The sequence below is a fragment of the Amphibalanus amphitrite genome, unplaced genomic scaffold, assembly GCF_019059575.1.
Source record: "Amphibalanus amphitrite isolate SeventyFive unplaced genomic scaffold, NRLGWU_Aamphi_draft 001793F_arrow, whole genome shotgun sequence".
NCBI lineage: Eukaryota > Metazoa > Arthropoda > Thecostraca > Balanomorpha > Balanidae > Amphibalanus > Amphibalanus amphitrite.
This window is the reverse complement of record NW_024883286.1, coordinates 74,664-102,500: the sequence shown is the minus strand read 5'-3', so window position 1 is coordinate 102,500 and position 27,837 is coordinate 74,664. Positions and strand designations below refer to the sequence as shown.

Here is a 27,837-nt window from a genome sequence, read left to right as displayed (position 1 = left end):
AACAGTTCCCGGGGGAGAACTGACCTGCTTCCATCTCTGAGAAACCCTTGGAGAGACTGCCGACGTCCTGCTGTGGTATCTTGTAGCGCAGCCGCTCGCCGTAGCTCTCCTCGAGGATGGCCGCGGGGAACACCTCGCTCACCAGCCGGCGGGCCTGCGGGAGCGGGACGCACGTGCGGTCACTGGTAAGGAGGGACGAGTGGCGAGATACGATGGGCAGGTGTTCAGGTAAGAATGGACAGGCACTGAGAGAGGTTGGGCAATGGTCATGAAGGATGATCAGGCACGGAGAATGGGTGCCAGGATGCAAGGAGACAAATGATCACTAATGAGACAAGACGCTGAAGGGCGTGTACAGTTAGACACAAAAGCCGGGTAGTCTCGATAGTCAGGCAGTCTAGCGGACACCGATCGTGGGATACGGGGGACACACGCCGATATAGCAACAGCGCGCAGCTGGGTTACATACATCTGATGGAAGTTGCATACAGCGTTCAGCTAGCTGATGGGCGAGCTGGGCCCGAGGTTTATGAAGACACGTGCAACAAATGACCGTCATGTGGACAATACGAGTCTCAGCATGTATATTGGCACCCGAATGATGCCAGAGTAGGCGAGAGTTTGCGGACAATGGCCCGCTTCTCTGGAGCTGCTGGGCGTGAAAATTGCTGTCTCTTGATGATAAGTGGAGATAGAGTTTTAGATGGGTCTGACGGAAACAATAGGAATGATTTTGATGAGAGTATACACAAGACGGGCAGCTCTAAAATGCATCATATTTTATTATTAGTTACTTCATTCATAACAAGTTTACTTATATGGTTTAATATCAATCGGCAAATGATTTGAAACCAAACGAGAGTTAACACTTTTAGCAGAAATCTAAATACAACTCAAAACGATAAGAGACATTGCTACATTTAGCACAAAACAACACATTTGATACTTCGCTGAAATAGCAAATCGACAGAGCTTCAGCCAAGCTTAGACCATCTACGGAGCTTCTCCGGCGCATCACGCCCAAACGAGCCCCACATTTATCAGAGTTAATCAGGCGTCCAGCGACCAACTAAGGTGCATCCGGCGTGTGAGTGAGACGGCCAGCATTTACAGGGCATCTGATGACTGTTCTCGGACCCGGGCTGGGTCTATTTATGGATCCCATGGATCAGAAGACGACCAAGGCTGAATGTAATTCCAGCGGCCACTGGAATACCTGCCACGCACTGGGTTGACTGAAAGTTCTCATTACTGTTTCTGTGTACCGCACGGATTGGATCTGACTTTTTTATACATTAATGCAATATTAGATGGCAGTAGACTAATATTCATCAAATAATGCAATAAAATATTAAATTGGCAGCTCTGCTGAGTGTGACGCATGATGCCAGCCACCGCACGTTATCATGCAGAGCTTGTGATGTGATTACATTCACCGCTATCATCCGCTAACTACTCAGCACCTACCAGGCACGTATAATTACCATTCTCCGGTGCCGTACCCACTAACATGCCATCTAAACGTCGGTCACTGGGTACTAGAGATGTCAATCGGGTACCAACTTTCTGGTATACCGATACCAAACCGATACCAACTCGGTATTTGGTACTTCAGTCCTAATGTGTTTGGTATTTTGTTGGTATCATGAACCCTCGCTAATGTTTAAAAGAGGCTAAGAAATCGGTAAAAAGTTGATATTTTCCTCACGTTCCCAAGTTGGTTTGGTTTCGGTATTTCTCCACGGTTTTGGTTGGTATTTGGTTTGGTATCGGTAATCCAATTTTCCGTAATTGACATCACTACTGGGTACCTACACCTGGTGATAGCCACGGCCCGTCGCCAGGGCGTCTGTAGCCGTTTGCCAGGTAATATAACCTAACGGCCCATGCTCCGATCGAACGCCAGTGTATTACAGAACCCTAGCGGATGACGTCATTGGAGTTTGGACGAACTTCATAGCTTGACTGCACAGCAGGCGGGCAACGTGGGACGATATTGGGCCAAAGTTACACACAGAACAGGGGTTAGATGCGGTAATACAGGATGCAGTCTGGAGATAAATCGTTGTTCGGCTGTGACACAGTCAGGTTTATTTAAAGCTACTAGAATCGGTCCATGCAGCTCAACTTATGGTATTGAATTCTGAAATGTGAAATACTCACATGGTGAATTTTGGATCTACCTTAAAAATAATGCGATTACCAAATGCGTGAATTTACATCTGGTTTTCATATCATTATATTCATGGTTACACGTAACAATCACTTGGAAGCTAATTTCACAGATTAGTATTAGTAACGCAACCATGTTTGATAGCGCCCTTTTTAAAAACAATCAACATTAACCATTAATAAGCTGTCAAGATGACGAAAACAATCATCTATTGTTACCAGTGTCAAGTCATTAGCTTGTTTTGTTCGAACTTTGGCCTAAGAATATCAGCAACCTTTTCAGCGGACAATAACCTTCAATACAACTATCATCAAAACAATGGCAAAAATAGAGTCGTGTGCGGAAGCTGCAGCACGAAACGCTAGGCGCTTCTGCTTTTCCGAAGAACTCTAGGAGAGCCAGAATTACCTATAGCAACAATACCGCCATAGAAAAGGGAAGACGACCACTTTAACAGCCCGAGCCGCCGCCCCAAAACGACCTGCCAATGTCGGCCGTTTCGCTGACACATTGGACCCCGCCGCCAAATCGTCTCTGTCGCTATGACTCTGCGGCGCGGGTCACTTTCCTCGCCAAGTCACGTCCGGAGGCACTTCCGCCTTGCAACGAACCCCTGGTAGCAGTGGGGGAGGGGACCAGGGCGTCGTACAAAACGCAAAGGTGATATAGCCCGCGCGAGCCGAGCAGAATCATAATCAGGACGATCGAAGTATCGGAAGGACCATAACTGTGGCTCGATGAAATGAAGTAGCGTGGTGTTTTATGACAAAATGAGACGGCGACATACGTTACGACAAATTGAGGTGTGACGATAGACATGCATAATCAGATAATGACATCAAAAGGTGGATGGTGTTTTGTCTTTACGAAATGAGGCGATACTCGTCGAGTCGCTGAAGGGATATGGCTGCCTGAGGCGAAGGTTTGATATTTAGGGCTGTCATCGTAAGACTGCCAAGACTATGCAGTAGATTACTGTCCAGAAAATATGAGTGGGCACTGACATGCATGCGTAGAAGTCGCGTTTTTGCCACGTTATGCTAACGTCGGGCTGAAGACCCCGATACGGCGCCAGTTCACCAATGACAATTTTGACTTGTATCCGAGGAATAGCCCTAAAGTTATTCAGTATGTTTAGCTCACCCGCCAGATCTTTCAACCTCTCGCTCCACCAGTCGTTTCGACTTTCGATCCTATAAGCAAGTTGGAACCGTCAGTCCGCAACTAGCTAAAACAGTCCCTAATACCATCACTGCCGAACTGCAGTTTCGACTTTAGTCGATGATTTGGCCACCGAGTGACGCGTTAGCGTCGGTTAGGTCTGGCCCAGTCGGTCCCACCTCCGGCACAAGTTCGTCCCGCCGGCGACCTTTTCAGGCCGAGTTGGACGACGGCCGGCGCCGACTACTGGGTATCGGTGCGGTGACCGGTGCGCCCCCGAGGCACCGGGTCAGGGGGTGCGACCCGCTCGGTCTTGGTCGCAGCTCTCAGAGCCACAGAGTGATGGGAAGGCGGCCGGGTGCAGACTGCACTCTGCCGTGACGTGAGCGGCGCGCAGCGGAAGTGAGCCGCCTCGATCATTAGCCGCGGGACGTATACGCTTGGTCATTGAAGAAAACGCGAATATGTTGAAATCATTTCAAGATTGGCATCATAAAATATAAGAAGCTGTTGTTTGTAGGGGTTTAGGATCGCTAGCAAACAACTTCATCATCATTTATGACGCCAATATCTCAACGATCAGGGTAAATCCGTGCGGAGGATAAGGTGCAGCTGTATGCACAACATTTCATCTACAAAGTACATATACACATCAGTTTAACTTTTCCCGAAAAACAGCTGGCGATGAAGCCGTTTCCGGCCCACGACCTTTGATGACCGACGCGACCATGACTCCGCCATAGCGCGGCGATTCTCCGGGGATCTCACCATTAGGGCGAGCTATCGATCACGTTCCTCCAGGTAAATAGCACATCCGGCGGCTCACCTCAGCGATGCGGTCAGAGAGGTCATCACCGGCACCCAGCTTCATCTCCAGCATGTAGCCGCCGCCGTACTTGTTCTTCAGGTGCTGTGTCGAGCCGAGGCACCTGTGGGCCGGGAGGGGGGTGTGATGATCGGGCGGTTCGGCTCGTTAGGCCGCTGATAGATGGGTCGGAAACGTTGTGATTCCGAGCGTGTAACGACGGAAACGGCGAGCTACTCGGCTGATCTCGACTGGATGGCAGGGGCGTTCATCAGATAAAGTTTAGGATTACTTGCAGCACATTTAGCATTCAACTTTTACGATTGCAAAGAGCATACTGTGTAATAAGTATACTTAACCCTCGCATGTGTAGGGGGGGGGTCGGATGGACCCCCCCATGGTTTTTCGCGAATAACTCGCGTAAAAAGCGGCCGATCGCGACGAAACTTTCAGTACCCTCGCATTGATCAATTTGACACCTACCCTGAAAATTTCATGACCCTGACCCAAATGACCTTTGACCTGTGACCTCTTTTCCGAGACCATGTTTGGCCGGAATCGCGATTTCGCGTATGTCGGCTCGCACTAGCCGCGTGTTTGCAAGCTTTTCATGGTTTCAAACGTTCAAACATGTGATTTGATGTTACTCCCGTGTGTGTCAAGGTCACCTGAAGGTCAGGTCAGGTCATTGACCTTTGGTGACCTCGGGTGACCTCGGGTCACTTTTTCGAGTTTTACATGTTTCTAGGCTAGTTTTTGGAGCTGAATTCGAATTTAGCAACCATTTGAACATTTACGAAGTAGTTTTGGTGACTTCGTAACATGTTACGAAGCTGTCAGAGGCGGTTGACACGTACTACGAATACCCGTCACGACGCCTACTGGTTGACCTGACCTGACCTGACCCGACCTGGTCTAAATGCTTCAAGACATCATCTGTGATCAAAACTAACACGATATTCGTGATCAGCACCCCAAAAAACCCCTTAGCAGCCACACTTTACGACTTTCTAACAGGTCCCGATTTTCCCGACTTTGGGTCATTGACCTGACCTGGAAGGTCAACCAATGACCTAGGACCTTAAAATTGGGTATCATCGGCTTCCTCTCGTCACGGGCAACACGCTCGTTTTTTCCGCGAAGCTCTAGCTCGATCAGGGGACAAACGGCAAGGGGGGGGTCCAACCGACCCCCCCCCCCCTACACATTAGAAGCTGGCAAACGCCGCACACATGCGAGGGTTAAGTCAGTGTTCATCCCAGACGGTAGCTCTCAGTATAGCGAAGGTCTATGGTTCACCCATAGACCGGTATGCAGAGGTCTATGGTAGCACGCATACGCACGAAACAGATAAAGTGCTTGCAAGGATAAAAATCACTTAAGCTCCATCGTCGCATACGATAAGACGTCATGTCAACAGCACTTGTATTTTCTCTCCTAGCGTTGCGTGTTGTTGCTGAGCATTGCGTCAAGTTCGCGAATCTCATTTGGCAACACAATATCGCGCCCATAAAGCTGTCAGCTCTCGTTCGGGTCCTCGAGACCCGGCCATTTTAACTCTCACCCGACAAGGCACCTCACTCCTAGTTCAGAGTGCAGGTGCGCTGTGCGCCCACGCAACAAGGGAAAGCTCTCATGAGGTGCCTTGGGCCGTATAATTAGATCATCGTCTTTGGTTATTATCTATGAAATCTTCATTGTCTTTAATATCACCGTCACTGGTTTTCACTACCTACACCAACACTAAGACAACCACCAGCACCAGCACCAACACCAGCATCAGCACCGCCACCATCACGACAACCACCACGCAGCACGACCACCACCACCACTATAACACGTCTATCCCCGGAGGAACCAGTCCCCATTTCCGGCCGTAGCGCTGTCTCCGGAAGTTCCCTTCCGGTCCCGACACCCCGCCCCGTCCGGCGGGCGCAGAATGGGGTCGGACATACCGCCTGTGAGCCACATATGCATGCCCGGTGAACAGTGGGTGGCATACGAATCAGTTGCGTGGCGCGGTGGAATACAAAACAAGGAATAGGCAATGACTTCTCTCGAGAGAAGGTGCAAACGAGATGCGACTGAACGAGGACTTAGAATGATGCGCTTGAGGACACTGTTAAGACCAAAAAAGTAAGAAGACCAAACAGCAGCTCCAAGATTGTACACGTGATCGTATTAAGAATATCATGACATATTACTTACCGACACACGGAAACTTTCACTGATCAACTCTACCTGTAGGTATGTCTGTGTGCACGGTTGCATAGGTGTCTGCGTGTGTATGTGGGGCCGGATGAGGTGTACGTGTTGTGTTGCGCAGACAAAAATCCTCTACCGCGGCGTCGCCCGGTAAGGACGTTCGACAAACAAGAAGAGCCGCGTCTCTTTGACGGCTCAGCGTGGTCCGGTATTACCGAGAGGAGCAGAAAAACAGGATGGAACGCACCAGACCGCACAACACTGTCAGCGGCAGGACGGGGTTGTCATGGACATTTTTATACGCTCAAAGTGTTTTGGATCACAAACAAAGCGCAATCACTATAGAGCTAGAGCTGCATGAACTTAGAGGACAAAATCCGAATCTGCCCAAGAGCATCCGTAAAGCTGAAACACTACACCAGATTATGTCTAGGCTAGGATAAGGCATGAAGACAAGTCAACAGCTTGAGCCAACTTATGTTTAAGCAAAGGGAGCATTTCTTTAGTCAGCCACATGCTTTTCAAAATTGCGGACAATTCTCGCATCGCTTCACTCGATAAAAATAGGAATCGTGCGCCACAACTCGTTATAGGTACCACGTGTTGCACTGACACGTGAAAAAGCACGCGAACCTTAGATGACGCAAGCGAACCGAAGGGACCGTGCCCAACCGCCGCCTGACGTAATGAGTTCGCGCTAAATATCAAACCTGAATACTAAATGCCTGCTTACCCGATCAAGCATACGCTCTACGACAATCTTAGCGCTATCTTTAGCAACAAATGCGGCAATGTTAATTTTCCACACAGCCCATGCATTGAAAATCTAAAATTAACATCTTCATTACCAAGGCTCGATTTTCCAGGCAGGTTTTCATAAATCCGCACCTATATTTGGTCGAGCCGTCTATTCTAATATCTGCCGCCGTGAGCTGAAGGCCCGGTACGGGCGTCTCGGCTGAGAGGTAGCGTTGGCAGAGTGTGGCGCCGGCCGGCCCCGGCGGCGCCGGCAGAGGCGGCCGGCAGCACGCGGTGGCGCCCATAAACCGTCCAAATGTGTACCGTCCCTCCCCCTCCACCACCGCACCGGGCAGCCTGGGGCGAGCGCCCCCCCCCCCCCCTCGCGGACCACGCCGTACCCAATGGAGCGGACAGCCTGCCTGAGGCGGGTCGAACCCGATACCCGGACGAATCGAGAGGAACTAACTCCGGGATAATGCGCCGAACTAAACCGCATTGCAGCGTAAACGGCGTGTGTTGTAGCTACACAACGTTGCCACATCATGGAATGGATATTCCAGCTCGGCAGTCGAACGAGATATCTCGTTTAAAGAGAGGTTGTGAGATAATGTGCATGACGTTTAATAAGGAAAAGGTGATCATTTAAATTTTGCCTGAGAATGATAAAATGCCGAACAAATATGCTCAAAATCCAATCAACTGAGCACACTAGCCAAAAAAAAAACATGTTCGAGATGAAACTTCTTCAAACATATCCTACATATTTGAAAAACGCAATTCCGTAACTGAAAAAGGCGACGATGTGGAGCACCAAACTTTCCAGTGAACACCATTCACCAGCGCGCAACAAGTTCGGGCGTTTTTTGTTGGGAGCCGTCGCTCGCCAGAGACAGCCTCTCTGGGGCCTCTGCAATAACAGCGCCATCGGTCACAGAGCGACGGATATCCCTCAAAACACGGAGACAAGAAACTGCGCACAGGCGTCCGTATTGGCGGACCTACACCGTGAGGCGGTAAAAAAAACGATCGAGACGAGATGCAAAGGAGAGGATGAGCGAAGAAGGAAGGGGCGATAAAGTGAACGAAGTGGGGGTAATAGAAGAACAAGTGAGCGAAGAAGAGGGCGAGCTTTGAACGAGGGAGAGTACGGGCGAACGAACGACTGAAGAAACAAACAAGCGGCCACGAAACAAATTACCTATACACACGAACAGCTGGGCACGACGAACAAAAGGACGCCTGAAATATATGCTACGTTTCCATGACACAATCTAAGCCGATTTTGAAAAATGGATTTGCTCCATTACAGCATTTAAGCATAATTTAAAAATGTACATATAGGATTAGATGCTAGTTAAAACCATATCTACGCTCATTTTTTTGCATAAGGTAAATAGTTTCCGAGAAAAACGCACGTGTAATTTCGCTAAATCGATGTTGACAGCATACGGCTAGTGTTAGCTGGAAACTGCCAAGCCTCAAGGCGTCTGTTGAGACTACTTGTTTGTTGATTGTGGGTATTGTGGGATGTTCTCTGCATGCATTGTCGCTTGTCGATGCTTAATACATTGATTGATTGATTGATTGATTTAGACGTGTCATGGAAACGTAGTGATAGAGAATACGGAGAATACCAGATTGTGATGGCAACAGTAAGTACAAATAAAATTGCACCGCAATATCCATGTTTGCAATGCGTATTCGCCAGTAATGGCAACAAATCGCCGACTTTTCAGTGTCGGCACAGAATTAAACGACAAACTATATATTATCCGTCATGCGTAATTACTACTCGGCACTCGCAGGATGCGATAACAGTTCGATTTCATTTCGGAGCAAACCATATCCTTCAAGACAGTTGATTGGTTGTGAAGCTAGCAAGGTCTTAACCAGAATTGCAACCCAACAGTTCCGGGACACTTCTTGCTGCTGGCGACAGTTCATGACAAAATCAATTACCTCGCCACCGTACACAGGCTATCGACGAGGCAGTAAAGCAACTATCTCGAGGCAGCAGGTTTCCTGAACTGTACGGTTATGTAACCGTCCAATTTCTGTAATAGACATCAAAGTAAGAATAGTACCCGCCGCGGAGAAGCGACTGAGGTGGACACCAAACAGTGGATACTGTGAACAATTTCTGCACCAGGCAGCAGAGTAAGAATAGTACCTGCCGCGGAGAAACGACTGGGTATTCTGTGGATGGACAGCGGACACTGGATGTTCTTGAAGGCCAGGAAACGGAGGGAGGGGGTCGCTTAGCGAAGAATCTCCCTTGAACTGGGGCCGGTACAAGCGAATCTCCGGGGTGGATCAGAGGCGGGGGAAGGGGCGAATCTCCGGCGGACCAGGAGGGGGGAGAGGGCGAATCTCCGGCGAACCCAGTTGACCCGGATCACGCGCGGCAGACCAGGTCACGTATCGCCCCACCCCAGGGATCCCGACCGGCAGCGACCGTCGCCCCTTCCGCATCACAGCACTGCGGCCGCCGGTCGAACCAAGAGAAATCAACAACTTGGCGCTGGTTTATATGAATATTTGGTATTTCACCAAAGATAGGATAGAAGACGCTCGTTCGCGCGTACTCAGTAACACGTGCTGAGTATAAGCGTATTTGAGTAGGCACACATATCTCCGAAACCCAAGGGTCTCTGATTAATCGTTCCCGATTTCCAACATCTCGTGTTTTTTTTCCTCCGACGCGGTGTCGCGGCAGAATCGGGTCACAGTCCGGTAACCCGAGAGGAGGATCGATGGGGAAGACGCGGCATACACGAGGTCGGGAGAGGGGTAGGGAGAGGGCGACGTCTTCCCACCCGGCCGGCCAGTCAGGCGAGGAATGGTTACATCGTGTAACCAACGCGGAGATCTCGGAAGATAGTGCTGCGTTAGTAGAATCGGGTGATGGAGAGAGACGATATAGATACCCGTGCAGGCGCCAGCAGTTACGGCTCACCAAGCTTATACAGAAGAAATAGTTCCTTGCTGCCAGCACAATGTCGCAGCGATCGAGCATCAGATAGTGAATTACTTTGCATCGCAAACGCTTGCAGTCGCCGGATTCGTCCTCAAACCAACGCTTCTCTAATCTAACCACTGCACGCTCTCGACGAAACTAGCACGATGAACAAATCACTCAAGTCGCCGATACCGTAAAATGAGGCTAGAACTTTACCATCGGGGGATCGGCTAAGGCGCTGTCGGATATCCCATGTATCAAACTGGTCGAAACCGAGTCGCGCACGCGTCTCACATATTGCGAGCCCAATGCGCCGCTTTGTCAGCGGCCTCGGAAGAAAGAATTGGCAATCTACCGAAATCGCCGACCTCGAGGTCGCCTCGATTGACTTGACCTACTAAAACGAATCCACAACTTGACCACATTTAAGAACCACCATCCAAGTTGAGAAAATTTCGATCGTTGCTGGTAAAGTTTTTAGTTTTCTACGAGTATAAACTCGAAGCCTGTGTTCTGTTTAGCCATGTGAACATCAGAAGTGAGTCCTCTCCTCGAAATCTCCCTCCTCGTCGTGAAGTGAGTCACTGACGTTCTACGAACTGCCACTGAGGCCCATCGTAAAAACAGCATTCCGCATCTGTCAGCTGGCGTCGACCGGAACAATTTGGTGTCAGATTGCCAGAAATAGGCCTGGGGCCGAAAGATGGTGATTGATAGCTAATTGTCCTTCCTGCTCAGACAATGAGTTTTACTATGCAGTCAGACACCATAAAAAAATCCTATATTCGAGAATTCCTCACATAAACCACACCATAAATTATTGTGGCGTTGAATTTTCGCGATATACTTGGTTATAAGCCTGACTAGCACATCAGCAATCAGCATTCATTTCAATTTAGTACTTGTTTGTTTGCTCGTTTGATTGTTTGTTTTGCTGGATTAGGTCCTTTCGGTCTGACGAAACCATTTCAGAGCCGGGAGGTTGGTAGGAATTAGGGAGGACAGTGGTTTGGGCAAGTACCCTAGTGACTAGTGAGTCACCTGGCCTGAGCCCATCCAGTTGGACAGGCCACCCAGCCTACTAGTACCGACTGCAACCGGCTACGGGGTGCTTCTTCTTCTTCCTTCTTCTTCCTTACCAGCTTAGGCCGGGTCCCGTGGGACCCGGCCCGTCTCCACCAGGAAGTCTACGATGAGGTCAGCATCGGTGGAGAATATCTCCCCCAGCGTCGGCAGGGGGCCCCACCGGCGGGTCCGAGGCCCCTGGTGTGCGGGGCAGTCCATCAGCAGGTGCGGGACCGAGTCCGGCTCGCCGCAGTCGACGCACGCGTCGGACTCGGCCAGCCCGAGTCGGTGCCGGGTGTCTCCTGTCAGAGGCGAACATCCCACCCGGAGCTGCGCCACGGTCACCGACGCTCGGCGGTCCAGTCCGTCGTGCCCGGGCGTCGGGTCGGGGTGCGGGTGGCTGCGTCTGGCGCGCGCATCACACATCGCCCGCGCCCGGCGGGCCACCGCGGCTCTCGCCGACCACAGGTCCACGGGGATCTGGTTCTGTCTGCGCGAGCTCCCGATCGCTGCCAGACGGTCCGCCTCCTCGTTCTCCGGCAGGCCCGCGTGGCCGGGCACCCACTGCAAGTGGAGCCTGTGGCCTGAACGAGTGATGGTGCCTGATCAGGTCCCTGATCTCCGCTACCAGTGCCGACTGGGAGTCCGCCGTGTCTTGCAGCGACTGGATGGCTGCGCGCGAGTCGCAGCAGAGGAGGAGCATGCTCGGCCGGTCAGGCAGATCGCCCGCGGCCTCGGCCAGCGCCTCGCGGATGGCCACGAGTTCGGCCCGGGTGCTGCTGCACACCTTCCCGGCCGGAAGGTGTGACACTACGGGGTGCTCCTATGGGAGCTTCCCGCTCCCCGCATGGGATAAAGTTGCCCGTCCAGCCCAGAACAGGGAGTTGAGGCGTGGAGGAGAAGGATTTGCTATCACGACTCACTATGATGGAAAAGACGTAATGGTCTCAATTTAATACTAAACAGCTTACCGTATCTTCTTTTACTACTCCATCCTTTACAGCTAGGTACCTTTAACACTTCTCATCTCAGATATCTACACTCCATCTTTCACTCATTCACTGTCCCCTTCCGCCCCCATCCCCCTCCCTCCCTCCTCCCCCACTGTTCTCCTCACCTGAGGTTGCCGCGAACCATGATCCCCAGCCGTGTGCAGAGTGCGTCCGCCTCCTCCATGGAGTGTGTCGTCAGTATGGCGCCTCGCTCCGCGCGGAACCCGGCCGCGATCGTATCCCAGAGGAAGCGCTTCGACTGCGGGTCCATACCAGTGGAGGGCTCGTCTAGTAGGACGATGCGGGGCTCTCCCAGCATGCTGAGCGCGTAGCTGAGTTTGCGACGTGTACCACCCGAGCAGACGTGGCTGCGTTTCTTGGAGTGCTCGGCGATCTGGAGGCCTTCGATGTAGTGGTTGGCGATACGCTGGGACTGGAACACGGGGAAGGGTGGAGACGGTTAAATGAGACGAGATGGGATAATACACAAAGTACAGGGAATTAGAGTTAAGATACAGGGAAAGTGAGCAGTTATGTAGCGGGATGGGAAAATATAGCGAAAGGGTAAATAGCAAACCAGGTAGACAATCGACATATCTTGGCATCAGACCAGACTCGGTGGATAATATGAAAGGTCGCATCCCCGTTTCAAACAGCAGGAAGTGACGAAAACATGCCATCGGAGCTCAGCGAAAGCCAGCGTGTGATCGAAAACAAGATACGCGAAAGATCGCTGCATCGAAAAGTTATGGAAATGACAAAAGAGGTCGTCAGACGAAACTAGAAAGTCAGATGCTGCTGGGATTCAGGTTAAATTGCCAATAGATAACGAATGGCTAGCACTCTCGACCACATCAAAATAACCGAGGCACATATCAACGAAAACAAGACAGAAAGCTGATTTTCAATCATTGAGCCATAAGGAATAGTGGTCTCACATTTTACACAAAAACAGATAAAACAGCTCACTCACTCACTCACTCACTCACTTACTCACTCACTCACTCACTCACTCACTCACTCACTTACTCACTCACTCACGTACACATAACTGGCAATATCAATGTATACCCGGCTCCACCTTCGCCGATCGCCCAACAACTCACGTCCTGCGGGGAGACGCCGCGAATCTGCGCAAAACATTTGAGGTGCTCCTCGACGGTGATGTACTTCCAGAGGGCGTCAAACTGGGGACAGTAGCCGACCATCTGGAACGCCTCGGAGAGACTGTCCGTGATGGGCGTACCGGCCACCTGAATCTGTGGGAGGGGGGAGGGTTACAGTGGGGGTCACAGTGCAGGAGAGGGGTTACAGTAGTGGGGGAGAGGGTTTATAAGTGGGGTTGCCTGGTAGAGGCTGTTGGTGATGGGCGTGCCGGCTACCTGGATCTGTGGGGAGTGGGTGGAGGGGTGGGTTAGTGGAAAGATGGGACACAGGGGGGGGGGAGGGAGACGGGTCACACTGTGGATGAGATGGGCGCAGTAGAGAAGAAGGGTTACTGTATTGCAATGTGATGGGATTAGCAATCAGCTGAAGAAAACAAACGTCGAACTCTGCGAACTTTCCAGAGCTCGTCGTGTAGTAAATCGTCGTCTACAGGGTGTCCCATAAGTTCGTTCTCACATTATGTTTGCATGTGAAACAGAGTACATTGCGTTTTGGTATATTTATGACCCCTCAATGTGCTCCCCATTTAATAGGCAAACACATGAATACATGCTGCGGCATGCCAACTGGCATGTTTTGCTGCATAGCAGGCTTAAAGTTAACCCAGACTGACTTGACATGCGCCGTGAGCTCCTCGAGGCTGGAACAGCGCTACGCTTCAACGAGCCTCAACTTCAGCATAACCAACAAATTTTTATGAAATTTTGATCCGATGAGGTGCCTGGCATGTGATCTTGCCACAAACGCCTGTCACAGTCTCCTTGCACCGCTTTTAAGCTTTGCTTGACCTGTGCACTGATGCACTGCCTTGCCTGAAGATGGGCCTACGACCTCCCGGATGCCATTTTCTCCTCTATAAATGTGTTCATATTCGCGGTTCGAGTTCAGCTTGAGGGCTGAAATTCCTCCTAGATGTTCTTGGAAAAGCATTCTGCTTCCCAAAACTGTTTCCGGGTTGCCACTTGTAACTTGATCAACTCCAGAACGCCTATAACCCCACAACACAGTGACCCTGGCCTTTTGCATAGGAACATAACGGGACGAAATGAAGGCCTCCTCCTTCGCCCTTATGGGGTTGTTTTCGGGTTTGGACGGGTGTTTCATCTCGAACGTGGACTAGTTAGTCCAGATGACCTGGTTGATGTCATCAGCCCTCTAGTTTTGTTTAGCCTCAGGCATAACGAAACTCATGTTTGGCCATTTTAAGACGTTTTTGACTGTTTTGAGCCCTCCGGTAAGCAAAGCTTAAGTCACCTTGAGTTATGTACCCCGAAAGAACACTCTTAGACAGCTGGTAATCCATCCAGAAAAGTCTGTTTACCAACTTTCTAACCCTTTGACCTTTTTGATGGCCACTTTGGCGCCACACAGTTTTGGCCACTTGGCTCATTCCTGAGGGCTGGCTAGAAAGAGGATAAACTTGCAGTTATTGACTCCCAACAAATCATCGGCGTCACTTGCTGACTGTGCGTCCAGTTAGCGATGGATATTGGCTACAGACTGGTAGGCCTCAATCACCCTCAATCGTCGCGAATGGTCACGTGCTGACTAAATACTGAGACGTACCCGTATCGGAGACCTCTATGTTGCGGCGTTAGCCGTCTCTGTAGGAAGCGGGCTCTCTAGCAAAAACTATTTTGTCTACAGAAATTAGCTACTGTGGAGCATATTTCTACCAGCCATGGCAACCATGTAAGCTCAGTTACGAACCAACTTCAGCGTGCCTTTAAGCAAGAAAGCCTAAAAACGTAAAATTTAGGTGAGAACGAACTTATGGGACACCCTGTAGGGACTGCTGTTCGTACGTCTGATCCCCAGCAGGCCACCGGTGATTGAGTACATCAGCGGCGTTATGAAATAATGGCCACATAAAACCAGTTCAGATCATGTAATGTCATTCGCGAATTAAACTTGTCCGGCGTTAAGAGGCAATCCAAAGCTAGGCTGTCGGAGGGGTTGTTTTGGTCAAGAAGCCAATCATACAAATGGATTTCGGTAGCGCGCCTGGGCCAACAGTGAAACAGCAAAACCACTCTGCCTTTAAACACTTTTAGGGCGAAATCAGTAGGAAAGGCTTGAGTTCAAACTTTGTTCAATTTGCCAGCTGTTTCTGACGCACTGAAAGGTCGGCGAAATATAACTGAAATGTTTTGGTGAGATAGAGCGTCGACAAAAAGAAGCCACCTACGAATACAGCAGTGGTTCGACGCTGGCTTTCCTACAGAGTCTCGAGTTACTTTATGTTTACATTTAAATACAGCACCACTGAATACATTGCCAGTTTAAAAACTGCACCCATAAACCTGTCGACAGCGACAAGCCCAAAGTCACGACGCACCAGCGAGGCCCCATCGCTGCCATCGGCGCTTCAAAGTTCGGGCACTCAAACGGTTCGAGCTGACTGGGAGCCGCTCAGGGAGGCGCCGACTGTCACCGCGCGACACCCTCCGTCTGTCGCGGCGACAGCGTATTGGCCGGGCGGCTGTCACGCCCTGTCACAGCGGACAGAGACGCCGGCGCCGGACAGTCCGACACATCCCCCTCCCACGCCTGACTCCGCTCACAGTGTGCAGCGACACGTCTGTCTGCGCCGAAAATGCAATCAAAAGTCCCTGCGTGACTTGTGTGATGACATAAATGCCGGTAGAAAAATATTTCCAGTCAATCACTAGTGAGTATCTTGTGGTTATATAAGAAATATATACGCTTCTGGTAGAGTGGCACTGACGGCAATCTTCTATAGTGTAATGTCATTACGTAAAGCGATTACACAATCTAACAAAGCGCAATATGAGATTCGTTGGGCCTTTGGCAGCCCAATTATGTTCGTATGTTAGCATATGGACAGTATGTTAGCATAACGAGATTGGAGCGCCAGGATAAGTGGCGAGAGAACGATGAATGGGTGTGATGAAGTGTAATATGTGACGAACAAAGCAGAGCTAGGGGAAGTATTACGAATGAAGCAGAATTTGTTTTACATGATGAACGTAACGATGCAAGTTCGATCAAGCGAGCATGTGCTATTGCCACATGCTATTATGTATGCTATATTATAAGTGCTATATATGTGCTATTGCTATATGTGCTAATAGTGCTAGGTACTATTGGTACCTTCCGGTACCAAACATTCAACCCCATCGCTCCCTTCCCAACTATGAAGACAATCCTTACCTTCCCGCGTGTGGGCGCCTCCTCGGCGATAACCATCCTCATACAGGTCGTCTTCCCCGCTCCGTTCGGCCCCAAAAGTCCGAAAACCTCGCCGGCATTCACGGCGAAACTGACGTCGCCCACCGCCTGCAGAACGCCGTCGCCGCCGGCAGACTTCTCAGACTTGTCGTGAGATCTGTACAGCTTACATAGGTTCTGTAAGACAGGGAGAGACGGTATTCAGACTGGGTGAACGACGGTGAAAAGAGAGGAATTATGAGGAGCGAGCTGGGAGGGATGACGTTTGGGTTATCAGTACTCGGAGTTGACGATATTGCATGTGTTGTTAATGGTATTGATTTTGCATCTTGTTTTGTGAAGGAACGGCATGTGGCTGGCGGCACTACAGATAACATGTCAAACGCACGCAACGGAATCGAAAGAAAAATATTCGGTCGAGCCTCGGAGAGCACACAATGCTTTTCACCAGTCAACAACACGACTGCTTACATTACGGAAGGAGCACCCATTTTCATCGCAGCGCAGTAAAATTCGCATAGAGAGCTGAGACCAAATGTTGGTGGCAGATATCGAGTAATCAGTAAAATTCGTTCCGATATGGTGAAATTCTTTGACGACCCAGCTTGAAGATGATAATGCTTCATAAACACAACGTCATAGATTGTACGAACATCCAAGCATGACAAAACACAACCAATGGGACGTTTTTTACTGGGACCAGCTGTCACAACCTACCGGAGCCTCCCTCTGAGTCTAACCTGAGTCACTCACACCAGAGTCGCTACCAGACTCTCAATTGAGCAGCTGTCTCACTTGAGTCTCTCTATCTGACCCCAGCTGAGTCGCTATGACGGATTTTCTCACCAGGGCCACTCTCACTTTCTCACCTGAGTCCCTCTCACTCTCTCACCTGAGCAGCAATGACGGGCGCCGGGCCGGTCCAGGAGCCGTCCATGATGCGGTCCACCCGCTCCCGTTCTGCCAGTACGTCCTGATCGGGCTCTCCGCCGTCCGCAGCAGGGCCCTCCTCCATCTCTGCTGCGTCACGGGTGTGTTTCTGTAGACGAGCAGGGTTAGGTGAGGGGTGGAGTGTTGCGATGAAGAGGTGATAGGTAGCTTATATTTTGCAGCTTAGGCCATGAGACCCTATAGAAATACTCTCCTTTGGTTATCTACCACATAAGCGCAGCTGTATGAAAACCAGACCGCAATGAAAAACTATAAATTCATGTCTAAGCACAACTGAGTATTGCCAGAGCATGTCAGAAGTCGGCGACATCTGTTGGCTGCGTTCAGTGGCAGACGTCACGACGAAAATCGACACATTTCAACAGTCACATGACAATATTTCCTAACGCAGGAAACGGGTCGGAAATTCGCTCACGATACGTGGCAGCGACAGCGCGGACTCCTAGTGTCCAGGGGTTGATACCGTGTCAGTTTGGTGTGACAGTGAAAGAAGAACAAGTTGTATTGTGTCTGACACTTTTGGGATACAAATGGCTGGCACGACCTAGTCTGCAATGTTGATAGGGTGATCTGATAGCGCCATGAAAACCGTGATAACTTCATACAATGCAGGTGAGTAGCCATGTCAAGGTGAATGTGCTTGTTCAATCGGAGGGTAGAGGTACTGAAATCGTTTTCGTTGTGATTAATAGTTTAACTAGCTCTTAAGGTGGATTCAACGTGACCTTATCAATAAAGAGAATTGAAGTCTGAGCAAATCTACAAAAGAGCAAAAGTTCCTTCAAGCCACATCATACAAATATCTTATCTACATGCACAAAGCACTAAGATACCAAAAGGCTTAGAGGTTTTCCTACTTTCACTGTAAAACAGGAGCCAGGAGCCCTTCCTTTCGCACTGAGGACCACATAACCCCATAACAGCTCCTTACCAGACTAAACGTCCCCCCCCCCCCCCCGAGTCTCACCCGGAGCCTCACACCCTCAACATCACATACCCTGCTCGCCAGATACGTACCCTGCGCGCCAGGCAGCCGGGCTGGTCGTTGTGCGCGTTCTTCTTGGCGTCGACGCGCCGCAGCACCAGCCAGAGCAGCGGGATCTGCACCAGCTGCACCAGTAGCGGCACCAGAAACTCGGGAGCCGCCCAGTAGTCGGCCGCCTCCACGTCTCGCTGCTCAAGGAGTCTCACCATGATGTACGTCTGTGGGTAGGCGATGGTGAAGTTGAAAAGGGTGACGGTCGTGAGCCGTCACATATGTAAGGTTGTTATCAGCTGGGAATTGCTGGATTTATGTATAGCGAACAGCGAACATGATGATTTGGCGAAGAAGGTCATATTGTAAATGTTGTTTCCAGGCATCTCATTCGGTCCCATCAGTAAAATAAATAATCAACTTAACACATAATTAACAATTAAGGCAGAACCACCACGGCTTTCACCTAAATAGATGCCATCACGAAATATTTCAAGAACCGCGACATCTACACCGCTATTCACAACGAACACCCACACGGCCAGCCCGGCCCGGGCACCCACCTTAGACAGATAGTAGAGCGCACCACATGGGATGTAGAACGGATCGATCAGGCAGAACACGTAGTGAAGCGGCAGGGCCACACCAGAGTCGGGCAGCAGTGAGTCCAGCAGGGAGACCAGCATGTAGGGCAGCATGCCGCACATGATGGCCACGTTGGGATAGACGGACATGGAGGTCTCCAGCTTGTCGAACATGTAGGAGACGATGCTGGCGAACAGCAAGCCGACGAAGATGTACTCCAGATAGAGCACAGCCAGCATGGAGAAGGCCGGCATGGGCTTCAGCAGGGTGACGTCGGCAGCCTGTACCACGATCAGCATGATGACCCTGATGGAGAACAGACCGGCGAGGGGAGGTCAGCTCGAGTCATTAGTGTGCACTTGGGGCTCAATTAACCTGTAGTGAACGCATTCACCATTTTCATCAATCTAAGAATTCGACGTACCTACTTGCTACATGTACAGGGTGTCCCAGAATTACCCGGACATTTATTTTCTGGCTAAAGGTACGATTGCGCTCGATTCTAATGATATACAAGCATCATACTTTTATAAGATATCCCTTAGCTATCGAGCTTGGGGACTGTGTGCTTTTGGTGACCGGTAACGACTCGAGTCAAGTATTATCCAGAGTCAAGTAAGAGTAGTCCTTTTCCGTTTTCAGCTTAAGCCACTTATAGGCAACCATGGTGAATCAACTCCCGTTTCCAACTTCGTAAACGGACTTTCGGCATGGTTTTTGCTGGAGAGCTTCAGCAGCTCATCTGCAAGCAGTTAGAATTGAGCAAAGCGCAATTATATCAGCTAACGAAGCCAGAGAGAGCAAGAGATAAACCTGATTGACAAGCTTGGGCTCGGCCAAAAAGGGTCATGCACCAGTTGTCAAACGGGTGGTTGCTTGTCATGGACAACAAACGTCACTGATCTAGCTAAAAACTAGCTAAACGATAGATCAGGACTATCTAAAGAACATCAGTCTACTTTCCACCACTATCTTCGCAAAATTTTGGAATTTGGGGTCCCTCGCCTGAAAAATATGCGAAAACTACGGGAGAAGCAGCGAAAATCACTACAATTCATCCCCAAAATATAACATATACAACAAAAAATTATATTGAAGCACACTTTGTGGTCTAACGAAGGTATTCTGTCATTTGAACCGCCCGAAAAAGGCGTGTGTGAACGTCAGATGGCTGCAACGCCCCAACAGCAGAGACGGCCAGGCACCCGTCGAAAATCAAATTGTGAGACATTTTGAGCCACCGTGCACTCATTCGGCTTGATATGATGGTCCAACGACAGCCGTTAGCACAGAGTACTACTGCGGTAATATTCTACCAGTAAAAAAAAACTGGATGCCGTAAACCAAATGGCCATGAACGGGTTTGTTTTGGAAACCAAATCTGTTGGAAGCCAAATGTCCCGCCATGTTCAGACATGGAGCTTCTCCACTTCAGATGTAAAAAACGCGACAAAAGTGGTGTAGGCAGCAATTTTTGTTTTGGGGGATAATGCCTTATGACCTGGGAACACTTTGATGTTAAGTTTATCTTATATTATTGTCACTTGCACGGGCCGATCACTAGGCGATTACCGTCATTTAGGAGGGCGGCTCAAACTCTGTATTGCCCTCAAAATTAAAGCTGTCGGGCCAATAATGGTCATTATCCGCCCGACAGGTCATTAGCGCCCGACAGCTCAAATATGTTCAAATATATATTCTCATACGAATACCACAAATTATTTTAATGAAAATTGCGGTTATTGCAACTGAAAGAAGTAGGCGGTTCTGTACAAACAGTTGTTGATTTATATTTTATTTACAATACTTGTCATAGACCGATGCACGACCGATTGCACATTTGATGCGTTTTAGCTATGTAATCGTACGGCGTACCTATCCTTACGCGTGAAAGTTCACATTGATAACGCAAGACCCGTTGAACGTTGCATTCGGGAGCAGTGACGACAGAGCTGTTCTCGCCGTTACCAGTTGCTGGCTTTGACGTACTTCCGATGGGTCAGGCACCCGATGTTCCTGTTCGTTCATGTTCAACCAGTCATCCACTTCCATCCCACCGATGGTCAGATTAAAGTTGGGCTTTTCTTCGCACAACCGTCGTGAGGTAGCAGGCCCTCCGTTCTGTATCACCGTGGCGCTGCACCCTGGGACTACACTTGCGGCTGTGTCGGATTGCCTAGTCATCGTTTGTGCCAATGTCTCAGAGCAACGCCTTTTTTGAGGAACTGTCATGTCGTCAATGTAATGTGAAAGGCTTGCGGTCCTTTTGTGTTTTGTTACTTTAACGATATCTTCAGCTGCCACTCCAGCTTGATGCAATGTCGTGACGGTGGTGGCACGAACGCTATGACATGTATAGCGTTGTGATAGCTTAGCGCTATCAGCTATCCTCTGCATGATTGTTGACAGGCTGTTCTTCCCCATTGCTTCGTTTCTGAACCAACATTCATCTTGCGTCCATGCTCTCTTTGGTGTTTGGAACAGCCTATCACTATCATGATTGATCTTTTGCTGGTACATCTTGAAAACTTCTACACCAGGCCCGTACATCCTCTGATCAGAAAAGTCTACATCTCCCTGCTTGCTTCCACCCTGATGGTTTTTTGTTGCTTCAGTTTTCGAAATAGTGACATATTCCTTTCCGTCTGGGTCTTCTCTGACGACGAAATGATCTTTCCTCATCTGAGCCCAAACTTCTCGACCTCTTCTCCCGAAGAAAAAGCAGAGATAGAACCATGTAGCCTGCAGGAGGATGGTTGGATTTGACGCGAAATCCGAGAGGTAGTCACCCAAGCGCTTCATATCGTCCTCTGTGATAGCAGCCTTATGCTGAGGCTTGGGGTTGCCTGCCTTTACGTACAGTTTGCAGCGAGCGTCAAAAATGTTGTTTGCTGCAATAAACTCTCTATCGGTTATGATGTTGATCGGTCTGCTATGTGGAGCGCTGGTCAGGCAGCGATGGATGGCCGCACGAATGCAGGTCAGTGTACTGGGCGTTAGAGTTTCCCCCGCTTTCTTCGCCTTCACTTCAGCGTAGAACCTTCTTAGTAAACTACACAGTTCTTCATGAGTAACTGTTCCAAAATCGCATGCACGGTCTCTCAATGCAAGCCATTCATTAAATTTCTTCATCCCATACTGAGTGGCCTTCGATGTGTTGTCAAGTACAACACTTCTTTCCAGCTCTATTAATTCACGCTCCGTTATTTCGCTATCCATCTGGCGTTTCCACGCGCAAAGGAGACAGAGCTATTATTACCTCAGAAGCTAAACCGAAAATGATGCACCGTTCGCTCTGACCTGCCTTATATACTCTAGTGGTGAGTGCTCGCCCTAAATTCCCGAAAAGTCACGTGCTTAACAATAACAGTATTTTACATTCTCGCGCACTACGAACTTGCTGACCGACCTCCAGAAGATTTGACTACAGCGACTACAGCAAGCTATTGAGAAAATGGTTAATTATGAACTAGATAAGTGACAATAATACAAATAACGTGACTTTTGTCGGGCGATATGAGTTTTGAACGGCCCTTCACCATTATCAGAAGCCCTTCATGATACTTAGCGTCCCTCGCTACGCTCGGGCCGCTCAGCATCATGTCGGGCTTCTGATAATGGTGTCGGGCCGTTCAAAACTCATATCGCCCTCCAAAGTCACGTTATTGTACTATTATCGTATTATCCTCCGGCAACAGGTCAAAGAAAACAGGCCTTCACCCAGTTTCGGGAGAGCCGTAAAACAACTGAGACCAGCAATGGCTGGCATTTTCAATCATTGTCGGCTGATCTTGTAACAAGCGTATCTATTACATGTGCTATGTCACAGCCACCCTAGTTGACTATATAGGACGATAAAAAGAAAAAAGCGCAATCATGTTTGCCTTATTTTATACGCTAATTAACAATGTCCGGGTAATTCTGGGACACCCTGTATTAGCGTTACTGGCATATAAGTTAATGAGATATGTAACACATTAATAGGCAAATAAGCATCAACAACTTATTTAGTACTAGACGAATCCAATATCCAGCTCATACATAAATCTGTAATGAGCTAATCAAAGGAACACACATCGTTCCTAGCCACCAAACGGAATTCAAATTGATGTCAATCGTGAGCCAACAACATACAGGCAGACACGTAAATCAGTTGCCAATAAGGGAATATATAATAGAAGCCCCAGTCCCTTTTCCGGATCACTGAGCGCTTGACATACCACAGGGCGAAGAACAGGCCGAAGACTACGATGAAGAACGACAGGAAGTAGGTGGTGAAGCTGAGGCCGTTCACTCGGAGCTGGTTCCGGATCTTGAGCTGAAATGGGAAATAAGTGTCAACAGCTTGCAGTCAAACAGCAGACAACAGAAATCGACTGCATGAGGAATCGTGAGATTATAAACCACCCAAACTAATCCGCACTCGTCCCCTCCCCAACTAGCTGCTTCGCCTTTATTTCATCTGCCCCTCAGTTACTCCCTTTCCTAATTCATCGCATTCGGTTCAATTTTTCTCCTTCCTCATCTTTTTCCTTCCATACGTCTTCCCAACCTTTATCTATTCCTTTTCGAAGCATCACCTCTCCATATATTTCACTCCTTCCCTTACCCTTTTCTCTACAACCTCCCTTCCTTTTCCCTTTCTAGCACTCCTCATTTTCCCCCTAATTTCCTGTCATCTTCCTAATCTCTCCCAAATTATCACCTATTAATCCTTTCCCCCTCATTTCATCCACTTCAGCCTATCCTGTCTCCCTCCATCCTCTCCCCTCCCCTCTTCCTTTCTCACCTCTCTCTCCTGCACCAGCTCTCCAGCGATACTGCAGGGCACCATCAGAAACAGAAAGCCCACCATGAACGACGAAAAGAACACGCTCGAGTCAAAGTCCAGCGTCACGCCGCTGGGTAGAGGATGGGAGGTCACCGACAGAGCCGCGGAGGAGTTGAACGCAGACTGCAGCAGCTGACTGGAAGGCATAGAGACGGAGGGACCGTCAGAGATGGAGGTGTTCATTGGTAGTGGTCAGTAATCTAACGAAAAATGGCCATCCTGAGACTGAGGGACCATGGTGCCCTTACGATGCCAAAAATGGAGCGCCCTGCCATCTATCGAAAGTAACTGAACTGTAGTTTCAATATCAGGGCATATGAAGTTTTCATTCAATGAAATGCAGTGCCTAATGAGTGATGATGTTATTTAGATGCCAGACAACCATAAACATATCTACACTGCTAGCTAGTCGGTTCCAAAACCTAGCAAGGGTCACATAAGCCCTGATGAAAGCAAAGTACCTAGACAGAAATCAGGTATCCTTAAAAGTTTCCGACCAGTAACCAGCAGGACACCCTTCGCCCACCCACCTGAGTCTTCCGTTGTTGATGGCGTTCAGCACGACAGCCGGCGAGTGGATGGCCTGATCATGCAGAACCACCGCCGCCTCACCGGCACTAGTCACATTCAGCCCGGCCAGTACGGAGTTATTGAGCAGCGCCCGGTATGAGCCGTTGAAGCTGTCCGCCGGCAGGCCCCATCCACGCAGCACCGCCGGGTCCAGAGCAGCGCCCGACTCCGTGTGGTAGAGCAGGGAGTAGCCGGGGTAGAGTGTCGGATGGAGCGGCACCTGCGCCGGGCCGCCACTAGAGCCGCTCGAGCCGCGGTTGATCATCAGTCCCCCGATCATCATGGCCGCCGGCATGATCAGGATAAAGAAGATCGCGGCAGGTACGCGGATGAAGGACAGAATTCGGATGCGGATCAGAGCGGCCATGGCGCGCTGCCAGGACGGCTGCAGCGGCACCGCCGGCGGCTCGGCGGTGTGCGCGGCCCGGGGCACGTCGGAGAGGGGGATGGAGTCAGGGCCATCCCCGCCGCCTCCCGGCGAGGGCAGGCTGGGCGGACGGCCGACGGCCTGCTGCGAGGACCGCGAGTGCTCCGCGCTGCCCAGGCTGGCCCGCTGGTTCAGCACCGTTCGGGTGACGGCCGACAGAGGCTCGGAGTCAGCCGAGTGGTCCTCCGTCTCGGCCAGGTGCAGGAATACCTGTAGTGGCAGACAGGAATAATAAATCACCAGCTGTGCTTACGAGTACAAGGGTGATGTGATGCATGAGATAGGGAAGAAATATATTGGGGTGATGAGACAATTAGAGAAGCGCCCGTAAGGTAAAAAAGCCACACTTTATAACAAAACATACCTAAACAACCTTCTCTTAAAGGCGTTTTTTTCGTATCAGAAATCTTTAGGAATAGCTTTAGCCTGTACTGTGTTGAATATAATAAAATCAAATACAAAGGGGTGTCACCTTAACCAAGCGCGCATTGTCAAGTATTTTCACGAATACTCAGCTTACCTCCTCCAGTGTGGTGAGCGAGACGCCAAAACTCTGCACTCCCAGCGTCTCCTGCTGCTTCTCCAGTTCAGCAAACAGCTCCGGAAACCGGCCCACCTAGAAACACACACAGTGATTGGACAGAAGTTACCCAGCAGGGCGCTAGTTGGTGGACGACGGAAAGGACGGTCAATCTGAAGTACATTGTGCAAGGTGTCGAGAATAGCATGACACGAATAGATTACTAAAAAAGACGGATATCAATGACAAATACGCTCTCAAACAAACGACGATTGTCAGCCAAAATATGCTGCGATGCACAATACGCTTTCCACCATAATTTACCACATCCCCAGCAGCGAATCCGTTTACGGTCAGATTCCCCGTACTGACCGACGCCATGGGTAGTACGAATGTGAGCTCGTTGCCGTGCGCCCTGCCTCGCTCCCTTGTCGGTATGTACGACACGATGATCTTGTCCACAGCCTCCAGACACGGCGTGGAGCCCTGCACGATGCTGAAACACAGAGGGGGATGGCAGTCAGATGTGGCTGGTTGTGGTACTACGCTACTTTATCTAGTCAAAGGCGAAATGGAACCGGAGAGATGTGACAGAGGTAGATTCGTGAGTTTGTTTATCGACTGACAACACGTAACACACATGCTAATAAAAAGGATGGAAGCGGATGCAACCGAGGCCCAAGAGGGCTCTGATATAGCCATGGCAAATAATCCGACACATAACTACCAACAGATACTTCTACCGGAACATGCACAAGCCACCCAACGCCTAATTAACTAATTACCTAATTATGCTAGCATGAGCGCCCACCATGCAACATCTCTCATCATCTCTGCCTTCTGCCCTCAATCTAAGCCTCGCATCTCCCATTCGGCGCTCACGTGAGGTGATAGCCGAGTCCGAAGCGATTCTTCAGGAACATGGACGAGCCGCAGCAGCGCAGTTTGCCGGCCGAAACGATCGCCTTCCGATCGGCCAGGATGTCGGCTTCGTCCATGAAGTGGGTGGTGAGCAGCATCAGGCGGCCGTGTTTGCGTCGCTGCAGCAGACTCCAGAGGTGGCGCCGCGAGTACGGATCGACGCCGGCCGTCGGCTCGTCCAGGATGATGATGCGGGGGTCACCCACCAGCGCTTGACCTGGGGAGTGGGGTGGCCAGAGGGTGAGTAAGGAGTTGGCAGCTGGGAGATGGATGTTGTAAATGTGTTATGTTACGTGAAAGCACAGTCAGAGTGTCTGAGAGCAAGAGTGTCAGAGTTCGTACAATATTGCGTGGTCTGATAGGAGACACATGTTAGTTTGTCAAAAACACGAGTGGCGGCATTGTTTCAGGGTCATACCAAACGATCGATAGTACAATCCATAAAGTTAAATATAGGTACCTATGCAAATTTTATTTAAAAACTGCATGCTCAAACTAGCCATGGCTCACCTTCAACTGCATAGTGCATAACATGCGCAAATCTGCCCTAAGCCTGTAGCAGGCCAGCCCCTACTGTCGACACTCTTCCTTCCCACACCTGCCACGCTTCTATTCAGCCCACTCACCAACGGAGAGTTTGCGTTTCTGGCCGCCGGACAGGCCTCGCACCACCTCGTCAGCCTTCTCTAGGAGGTCAACGTCGGCCAGAGTCGAGTTTATCTCAGCCTGAACACGCTCCGGTGGGATACCCTGAGGAGAGGTCACAGGTCAGGTCAATGGTGAGAAGGAGAACAAGTGGTAGGTCGCGGTTGAGCCATGGGTAAGGTCAAAGTAAGTAAACTTACTTACATAATTGCCTAAACCACATGACAGTTATATGTAGGATCACGGGTTTTGCTAAGACCAAGTGTCATGAAAAGTCGCATGACACCTGCATTCTGCAAGTCACAGGTTTACGGGTTGGGCGAAGGTCAGACACGCGTCAGGTCAACGGTCAGATCACTTAGTCTTTTATCGGTTTTATCTAAGGCTTCAAGCATAACAAAACTTACGGTCCGATTCAAGATTGTGAGCACAGCAGCTGCTCCACGCTTGTGAAGATAGTGCTATCACACGTCCTTGAGGGCGTTTTTACAGAGGTGTGTCAAGGTCTACTCTGGTTTCTGCGACTGGTGTATGAGGTTGTTGTTACACCCACCTATATGCAAACACTTGCGCATGTACAAACGAAAACAGTTGAATTACATGTGTAAAAAGCAAGGCAAGAGACTGAAGGGGACATGGGATAGAGACGAAAAGGATTGAGATACTAGCAGAGGGAAGGGAGAGAGGGAGGGAAAGAGGACTATAAAGAGAGGGAGCTATGGAGAGATACCACTAAATATGATGCTGACCAGGGGTGGACAATTGTGCCGAGTTGGGGTAGCACGAGTCTTCCCAATTCCACGCCGGCTGGGCCGGCTTGGCTTTGGAGCCGCACCAGACGGCGGAGGTCAAGGTCACCGCCAGAGCGGCGGCGGATTTACCGCGCCCGTGCAACCCTAACTCGGCATATTTCTCCACCCCTGATGCTGACTATACATATATAGCATGGAG

The 27,837-nt window shown here is 49.9% G+C and overlaps 1 protein-coding gene across 1 annotated transcript in view; it reads right to left on the bottom strand.

Annotated features, from left to right (window-relative positions):
* Positions 1–27,837, bottom strand: part of LOC122375195 (phospholipid-transporting ATPase ABCA3-like) — a gene marked incomplete at its 3' end in the record, with an annotated part of 44,312 nt that overhangs the window by 100 nt on the left and 16,375 nt on the right. The window contains exons 13-27 of the mRNA XM_043354446.1: positions 26,868–26,991; positions 26,203–26,458; positions 25,693–25,816; positions 25,321–25,416; positions 24,334–25,010; positions 23,762–23,939; positions 23,193–23,290; positions 18,951–19,278; positions 18,429–18,614; positions 17,353–17,499; positions 16,443–16,637; positions 13,208–13,360; positions 12,227–12,534; positions 4,161–4,263; positions 1–154 (exon numbers count right to left, since the gene is read on the bottom strand). The exon at positions 1–154 is cut by the window's left edge and continues 100 nt beyond it. Of these exons, the coding sequence (XP_043210381.1) occupies positions 1–154; positions 4,161–4,263; positions 12,227–12,534; positions 13,208–13,360; positions 16,443–16,637; positions 17,353–17,499; positions 18,429–18,614; positions 18,951–19,278; positions 23,193–23,290; positions 23,762–23,939; positions 24,334–25,010; positions 25,321–25,416; positions 25,693–25,816; positions 26,203–26,458; positions 26,868–26,991 (3,127 nt within the window). The remainder of the gene's footprint in view (positions 155–4,160; positions 4,264–12,226; positions 12,535–13,207; positions 13,361–16,442; positions 16,638–17,352; positions 17,500–18,428; positions 18,615–18,950; positions 19,279–23,192; positions 23,291–23,761; positions 23,940–24,333; positions 25,011–25,320; positions 25,417–25,692; positions 25,817–26,202; positions 26,459–26,867; positions 26,992–27,837) is intronic.